Below are 8,739 nucleotides of genomic sequence, written 5' to 3' on the forward strand. Positions count from 1 at the left end.
TGTCATTTAATTTAATGAAAATGTTTGATATAGAACAAAAACTCACGAAACAAATGTTCATGGTCAAATAAAATATTCTATTAAGTATGGTTGAGCATGCGATGTGTAATGTGACCTTGTTCTTATTTGATCAGAAATCTTTAGTGGATTGTTTTTTTAAACCTAAACCTAACTCGACCAATACCTGAAATATGTGGGACACCATCGGATCTACCCAACTTTTAGATGGAAAATGCTAATTTTAACAATAAGTAAAAAAATACAAAACTTAAATTAAGGTATATTTTATAATATATATATATATATATATATATATATATATATTAAAATAAATAATTTCATTATAAATATAATATCATGATATACAAAATATTAACTATTAAGTAAAAAATTATAATTAATACACAATTATTTGAAAAATTATACTTTTTAAGAGAATACTAGATACTAAAATGGGTTGGGACGACTTAAAATGTATCAAGGACCTATCCTAACAAATACAACGGGTCTAATATTGAAAACAAAATTTGTTCAAATAAATTTCAAATTGGGTCGGGTTTGCAATCTGAAGTGGGTCATGTTCGCCCCTATATATAACACAAGTGCAAATATATATTTAGGAATACATACATATTTAAATATTATATATATATATATATATATATATATTCATACATACTAATATATATTTTTTGTAAAATTAAAAAATAAATTAGAAATATGATAAAATATATAAAATTTATTAATTATAACCTTAACACCTGTACAAAGTATCGGTTATTATGCTATTTATATTTATATTTAAAATTATTTTATCTATTTATAAATATTTGTATATATATATATATATAAAATAAGTCATAATAAAATAAAATAAAAAATTATAAATTATTAAGTATAAATTTAATACATGTGGAAGGCACGGGTGTTACACTAGTTTGAGTAGTTTCCTATAAAATTGGATGCATATTTAAAATATTTTCTTATCAATATTGTTCAATTGCTCAATTTCTTTAAATAAAAATAAATATATTTAAGAAAAATGGCATCAATTAGATAAAAAAATTTAAGTAAAAGTTGTGATATTTATTTTATAGACGTTTATGCCTATATTTACAGTTAAATAAAAAATAGAAAACACTCAAACTCTTTGTTTAACCGTGATGCACGGGTAAAAAATCTAGTGATTTTGTAATAATGTTAAATAGAAGTATAAAAATAATTTTTAACTAAAATATGTTAAATAAAGTATAATAAAAAATAAAATTATTTTAAAATAATAAAGTATAATAATTTCTAATTTTTGTTAATAGATTTTAAATTATGATAATAGATTAAAAAAATAAAAAATCTTCAAACTAGATAGAACTAAATTGTAAGAGATTTGTTTGGTTTGATTTAGATTTGATGAACCACATCTTTAATTTATGTTTGATTTAGATGGTTTTTTGTGTAGAAAACCGAACCAAACACAACACAAGCACCCCTATTCGAATCCTCCAACTAATAAAAAACTAACAATTAATATTGACCAATAAAAAAATATACACCCACTTGTGAAATTTGTTAACATACATTTACTTACTTTTTTTTAAAGAGTATATTAGCAAATTATATCTTAAGTGTGTTATAAAATAATGCACTCTTTCTAAGTATTTTTTAATCTGCGATAATAAAAAATAGTGTTAGGAAATTTATAGTAACTCATCCACACTCTATTTAACCAATTAAGCTAAACTCTCTTAACAGTTTTTTTTTTCTTCTTTTGAGATGCACACTCTTTCTAAGTAAATGAATATACATTGGCAAATTTTAATTATTATACTAATTATTGATCTGCTTTATTATTAATAAATTAAATACGTTAACCTATTATGCCATAACCGATTCTAATAGTCTAAAGTTTGACTTTTTAATTAAATAATTTTAAAAAAATCTTAGTGTGACTTATTTAGTATATATAGGTTTGATATGAGCCAAGTTTTAATCTCCTATCTCACTCACTGCCTGATTTATTTTTGTTCCTAATGTTCATGATGAAAATAAAGAAGCCATGTGCAAGTGATCTAGTATACCGAAGACGAGCAAAGACAAGATTTGTACACTACCTTTGTACCACCACTTGGTAAGTGGTGATGGCTCTTTGACTATGCATACAAGATGATAACATGTACATGATGATTACATACTCTATATCATTTGTTTAACCAAAATTAAACTTGGTACATCATCCCAACCTCCAAAGAGGATGCATGGGGAGCACTAAGTTCATAGGAGGGCTCTCTACTATTCTTTCTTAAGAATTCATACCCTAAATTAATGGCCAACTTCTTCAACATGCTGGACCCTGGTTTGGCTCTCATGTAGGACTGTCCTATAATGTAGGCCACCCCAACTTCCCTGGCTTGCATTAATTCTTTCAACTCCTCCATTGCACCAGTGTCAATCTTTGGACTCTCAGGCACAATAAACCTAACCTTTTTCTTTGGTTTGACCACCTTGTGTGACTCAGATGATGTCTCAGCTTTGTCCACATGATTAATCTCATGAGCATTCTCACTAACCAAAATGGGGTGGTGGCTAGTACTAGAACAGGTTCCAACAACTGTCATTTTGCCACCACCCTTTTCAGGCTCATCATTTGACGAGTTATTGCATCCACCACCACTTCCTGCTTGAATGAACTTCGCTATGCTGCACACAAGGTCTTTCTCAAACTCATCATCATCTTTGTGGACATCATGGTATCCATACCTCACTATGCACCTGTAAACTCTGAAGTCTCTTGGACCGACACGACCAACTAGGAACCTTTCCTCAGGCCTAACATGTGGAACTGGCACATGTTTGATGCATAGGAAGACAAGGATTTGGTGGAATGCTGGTAGGTTGGTCACAAAGTGGGAGAAAATGGCAGGGATTCCAGACACTAGCTCAGTGTGCACAAGGCCAATCCCGCGTACTCTTGCAAAGCCTAAGGTAGGGCCAAGGCTGAGTAACCAGCTAAGTGAAACCTTGTTTTGGACATCAAATTCATACTTCTTGAGAGTGCCATAGTGCCACACACACATGACTGACAGAAACACAAATGCCAAAGCAACCGGCACCCACGCTCCTTCGAAGAACTTGATCACAGAAGCTGAGAAGAAGAGGGCCTCAATGGTGCCAAAGAAGAGAACAAACCCAATTGCAAGCATAACATTCTTGTGCCAGCAGATTACAATAACCAGTGACATCAAACATGAGGTGACCAGCATCACTGAGACTACTGCCAAACCTGTTGTGCACAGTGCACTATGTCATAAAGAAGTATATGCTAGTTAAGACCACTATGCTACTCTCTCCCTAGTTGAGATCCAACTCAAACAATTATAAAGAGATACTAATTACATATTTCAAAAACGAGAAATGTCAACAACATAATCTCTAACAGACTTTCTATTATTGACTAAAATTTATTAAAAATTGCAAAATTTTGTGGGTCTCACTTTTTAATTATTTAGTGAGTCTTATGGTTGTTTTTGTAATTTCCAATTACAGAGAGTCTGTTAAAAGAAGCATGTAACAAAATGTGTGGCCAACACTTCTCTTCAGGGAAAATGCCATCCTCTTGATTAAGTATTGCTTCAATATTTGAAGTAATAGTGATCTTACCTGATGCATTACCCATAAGCTTTGTGTCTCTAAAACCAATAGTTACAGCCAAACACAAGAGCATCAACAACCAGTTGATCTCAGGGATATATACTTGTCCATGGATTTTGGATGAAGTGTGAACCACTTTAACTCTAGGAAAGCAACTTAATGCAGAGCATTGCCTGATGATTGAGAAAGTTCCAGTGATGATGGATTGGCTTCCCACAACCGCAGCAAGTATGGCTATCACAAGAACAGGCCATCTCAACTTCTCTGAAAGACAAAACAGTCAAATCTTTCAATTATTGGAGAATTTCTCCATAAGTTTTTCATCTACCCTTTCTCAGAAAGATCAAATTATATTACCTACCTGGTACAGATACATAAAAGCCAAAGTGGTACTCTTGCTCAACATCATGATGTCTAGAAAAATAAGCAGCTTGCCCCATATACGCGAGGATTAAAGATGGATAGACCAAAGAGGTGAAAGCAATCTACAGAAATTTGAACATTTATCATACAAAATACAAAATATGTATCTCCAAAATCTATTAAATTAAAGAACTAGACAAATCAAAATACTAGTGTTGAATAGTGTTTTCTTTTTCCCAGAACTAGAAGCCATCAAATTATTGACAAATAACAAGTAATGAGACATATTAAAAAACTATCATTAGAGAGTTTTGAAATTGAATGTGGGGAATGGAATAAAGTTCAGGCGGAACCAGCAAAATAAATGCAGGAAGTATTTGAGGAATAAAGTAGAAAAGTAAGACAGGGACAAGAAGAAAAATGATGCAGACTAGAGAACAAGGACAAACCAGTAGATTTTGCTTAACCTCTAGACCTAGATTCTTAGCTAAAAAGACATTCACAAAAATTCACCAACATCTAATGCCTATAAAATTAGTTATGTCAATGCACAAAAGTTTGAAATACTCAGAAAACATTAGAAAGCAAAATATTAGATAGCCAAAGTTAATTTAAAAGAGTAGGAGCTAAAATAATGGGTCTAGAGTATAGGTAAAATATGGCTGAAGTCCAGCAATTAATTTCTGGCTATATTACACAAATTTAATAGAAATAAGTAAATAGCATGTACAGAGTATGCTTCTAATATTGCCCTGATGACCTATGAGAATATTGAAGTTGATCAATTCAACTGCATAGAAAAAGAAGCTAGAAGAGACACCAAATAAACACTGTACATAGATCATGTATCTCTCAAAGTTAAGGAATGGGGGTGACACAGTTGCTACCATTCATATATCATGTCAAAACAACAGTTAAGACAAGCTACAATTTTCGGAGTGATCCAATTGGAGTTAAATTTCAACATGTCAAGCTTTAAATCAATTCATGGTATACTACTGTTTCTATAGTAAGGTAGATCAACCACCTACCTTATATCAACAAAAACCATGTTTAAAAAAGCATACCTTGATTGATAGCTGGGAAAAGTGCCCAAGACCAGCAAACATGGCTTCTGATCCTGTAAAATTGGAAGAAGCATTAGAAAACAGGAAAATTGGCATAAAATTTGATTTTATCAATCACCAAGTAAAGAAATGAACCTGTTATGCACAACAAAATTCCACAAAGGGCCATCCAACCTCCTCTTCTAGTCTTCTTTAAAAATTGAAAAACATAATATGGAGAGAGTGCTTGGTACACATGAGGGTTCCAGTAAAAGATATTATATATACCAATGGCACTGATGCAGAAGAGCCATATGCAAACTATGGGGGCAAACAAGAAGCCAACCTTGTCTGTGCCATAACGTTGAAGGGCAAACAAGCCTATCAATATGATGCAGGCACCTGGAACTTCTACATCTGTCAAGTTTTACAAGTGCTATTAGTGAGTCATGTTCCATATAGAAGAGTGATATCAAAATTCTATATGCAAAGAAAAAGCACAACTAGATAAACAGTAAGCAAACATAAATCAAGTCAATTCACATTTCACAAGCTTAATTTTTTTGGTTTAAGATTACATGTATCTTCTAATGGATGCAATCCTGCTCAAGCTGGGTAGTAGGATCACTAAGGGTAATAAAACTGTCCTTTCGAGTATTTAACGTAGTTGCATATCTATGGCTCTTAGGAGTCAAACTCGAAACCATTTATTTAAGCTTGAACAACCCCATGCCAGTTAATCCATAGCTCTAAGTGGTATTTCAAAGGCTTATGGTGGGTAGCAACTTTTTATTTCTTAATTTGTTTTATTCTTATGGTGGGTAGCAACTTTCTCTTATGAACTTATCCTTTTCCACAAGATCTTTACACACAAACCGATTTTCAAACAGAATAAAATTTGTGATGGACATGCGAGTCCACTTTGACCTTGTGGTAGTCCTAATTCCCAAGCTAGGAAGCAATAGCAATGTGACAAAAGCAATTTCCTTTGGCAGATAAAATACATAGATGCTGAATCAACAAATCATTAGAAAAGAGCCGTGTAGGTGTATATGCTTAAATCTAGCCATATCTACAACAATATCAGACAATCAATCTCTCCAACTCTCACATCAACTGAAATTATTCCTGAATTTAGTACCAATATAGCTTGATATTCTAACAGTATTAGAGTGATAGTGCAGAAAAGGTGAAGGACCCTATAGATCTTTGTCAATACGAGAATTTCTTTTTCCACATAATTTAAGTTTCAATGAATGTCTGAAATTAATCACAAAAAATCAAAGCAGTTCTCCCTCTCCCTCCTACCTACCTCTGAAAAATTTAGTTTAAATAAAACTAAACTCACCAAGTTCTAATAAGAACTATTGGAGGATTGCCAGTAAGGAAAACCCAATCTAATAAGCTTTTGCCTTAAACTGGAACAACCTATGGACAATGATTCACTTCTTTTTCTTCTGACACCATAAAAATTTCACTAGTCAAAGTCTAGAAGAAAACTATCATTTGCATTAAGGGTCTTCATTATTGCAACATCAAAAAAGCTACATCTCAGGCTATGTCAGAAATGATCCATACCAGTATCAAAATTCACAAAGTCACCATGAATATATTACTTATAAGTGACAATCATTATTTCATGATCCACCCAATTATCAAACTCGTTGTTAACTTGCATGCTAAATGCATTGTAAAAGGGTACAATACAAGCATGCAGGCCAGATTAATGAGGTCCTTTTATGTGATAACCTATCTGATTTTAATTTCAAGGTACAAATAAAGGTCTTCCTGAAAGAGCACGGGCATATCCTTTTATAACTTTCATTACAAACCTTCCAAACTTGAGAACTAAGAAACACTAGAAAGGAGAGAAAATGAGAACATACACACCAAGGAGATAAAATCACTAATAAATAATTGCAATGGAAAATAAATTCAAATAAAAATAAATCTCCTTTTGACCACTTAGCAAGAAAATTAAGCAATGATGACCCATCTCCAAGTCCTAAACGAGCAAAAACATGCCATGACCAAACATAGAAAGTCATGATGAGGAACTTACATCTGTGATGCTCCTTGGACATTGAAAGCTCAAGGCCAGACACTGCTGAGAAAACTGCATTCAATTCAAACAACACAGTGTAACTAACAGACACCAAAAGTACATATTTCAAATCAAGACAAAAAAAACTTTTCATAATCACCAGAAATAGTAGGTTTAAGGACTCCAACACCAATCACCATGCAAGTCCCTAACAAAGCCAGAACCAGCAAAATCCTCTGCAAGACCTTGTGCCTCTCCAACAAGGACTTGAGCCTGAAGGCAAGGCTTCTCTCCGGTGCCATGCCACAGCTGTGCTTTTTGTACTCCGAGAGCTCCTCATCGGCCAATTGGCAATTAGGCAACAAGCCAACCTTGGCATGGCGACACAGCAAAGAATACAGTGCGAACGTGCCACCTTCACCATTGTCATCAGCTTTCAGCACTATGAACACATACTTCACCAAAGGCACCAATGTGAGAGTCCAGAATACCAAAGACAAAACACCATAAATCTCTTCATTGGTCTCTGAGTGACCAATGTCTTCAGCAAATGTGTTCCTGTACACGTAGAGTGGTGAAGTGCTAATCTCTCCATACACTACTCCAAGACTCTGATATGCCAGAGTTAACACCGTTTTCCATGATTCTTTCCTCTACAAAAAAAAAAAAAATCTGGTTCAAGACTAACACGGTTCAAATCAACAACAACAATAACAAAAAAGAAAAATACTAAAAGAAAAATATTGCACATTTTTTAGCATACCCAATTCACCTTATCAGAGTTCTGAACAATCCCACGGTCCAGATCCATGACATGTGCTATTAGAAATCTAAAAGAATCATTTTTATGCTTTCAAACTGAAAACCAAAAGCTTTGAACAAGACCCTTTTGCTGCAAAAGCTCTCTCCCCAGTTTGGAGCTAACACATAGGAAATAGAACACAACGACATATAAAGGAATTAATATATGTTCATAAGTGTGACACCGTGACAGAACAATTCTTAAAAATAAAATAAAGCTGTCTCTATATTTTATATTACTTTATTCAACTTTCCAGATCCATAATAGAGTTTTTAAACACATTCAAGGATTCAAGGAGGTCCCGGTAGTGCATGTGTTTCAAGAATTAGGAAGATACACACGAAGCATCGTGCTGATTATTTTAAGAAAAATACTTAGGACACCGGTTAAAAAACATAAAGTAGAAATATTTTTATTGAAAGGTGAAAAATTACCTCATTCATAATTTTTTCTACGCTCACCTGTTTTACATAATAAATATTTTCTTATTTTAGTTTCTTAACTAATGACATAAGAACACTCGCTAGCCATATCCTTATTTTATTATGAGAATGAAAACAAGTTACTATCTCAGCTGAGGAGCAATCCTATGCAGCAGTTTAATAGCCATCAATGGCGACAAGTAGGCCTTAGTAGGGATCAAAGTCACAAATGATAATTAGAGGCTGAAACTTGGAATCATGTGAGACATAAATAGAAATAAATATGCGAAGAAAAAAACAATGATGCTAGCTGTATATTTGCATGGCACACATTTCTCACGTCTAACAGTATTTGACAAAATTATACAGTGTAATGCTTTTGATTTTTTTAGAACACATGTATTTTCTATCTGCAAT

At 33.1% G+C, this 8,739-nt stretch overlaps 1 protein-coding gene across 4 annotated transcripts; it reads right to left on the reverse strand.

Moving 5' to 3' along the window:
- Positions 1–2,109: 2,109 nt before the first annotated feature.
- Positions 2,110–8,470, reverse strand: LOC100784861 (potassium transporter 6). Of its 4 annotated transcripts, none has more exons than XM_041012343.1 (9): positions 8,335–8,470; positions 7,871–8,018; positions 7,259–7,751; positions 7,117–7,170; positions 5,211–5,471; positions 5,076–5,128; positions 4,007–4,130; positions 3,655–3,909; positions 2,110–3,277 (listed from the first exon to the last, which is right to left on the reverse strand). In XM_041012343.1, exons 2-9 carry the CDS (start codon positions 7,907–7,909, stop codon positions 2,214–2,216), a joined length of 2,343 nt encoding a protein of 780 aa, XP_040868277.1. In that variant the 5' UTR covers positions 7,910–8,018; positions 8,335–8,470; the 3' UTR covers positions 2,110–2,213. The 4 variants fall into 4 exon arrangements, with proteins under 4 accessions (XP_040868277.1, XP_040868275.1, XP_040868276.1 ...); XM_041012341.1 differs by having other exon boundaries at positions 7,862–8,018; positions 8,335–8,446; XM_041012342.1 differs by lacking the exon at positions 8,335–8,470 and having other exon boundaries at positions 7,871–8,192.
- Between the last annotated feature and the right edge of the window lie 269 nt (positions 8,471–8,739).

This window comes from Glycine max, chromosome 18, assembly GCF_000004515.6.
Source record: "Glycine max cultivar Williams 82 chromosome 18, Glycine_max_v4.0, whole genome shotgun sequence".
NCBI classification, from domain to species: domain Eukaryota; kingdom Viridiplantae; phylum Streptophyta; class Magnoliopsida; order Fabales; family Fabaceae; genus Glycine; species Glycine max.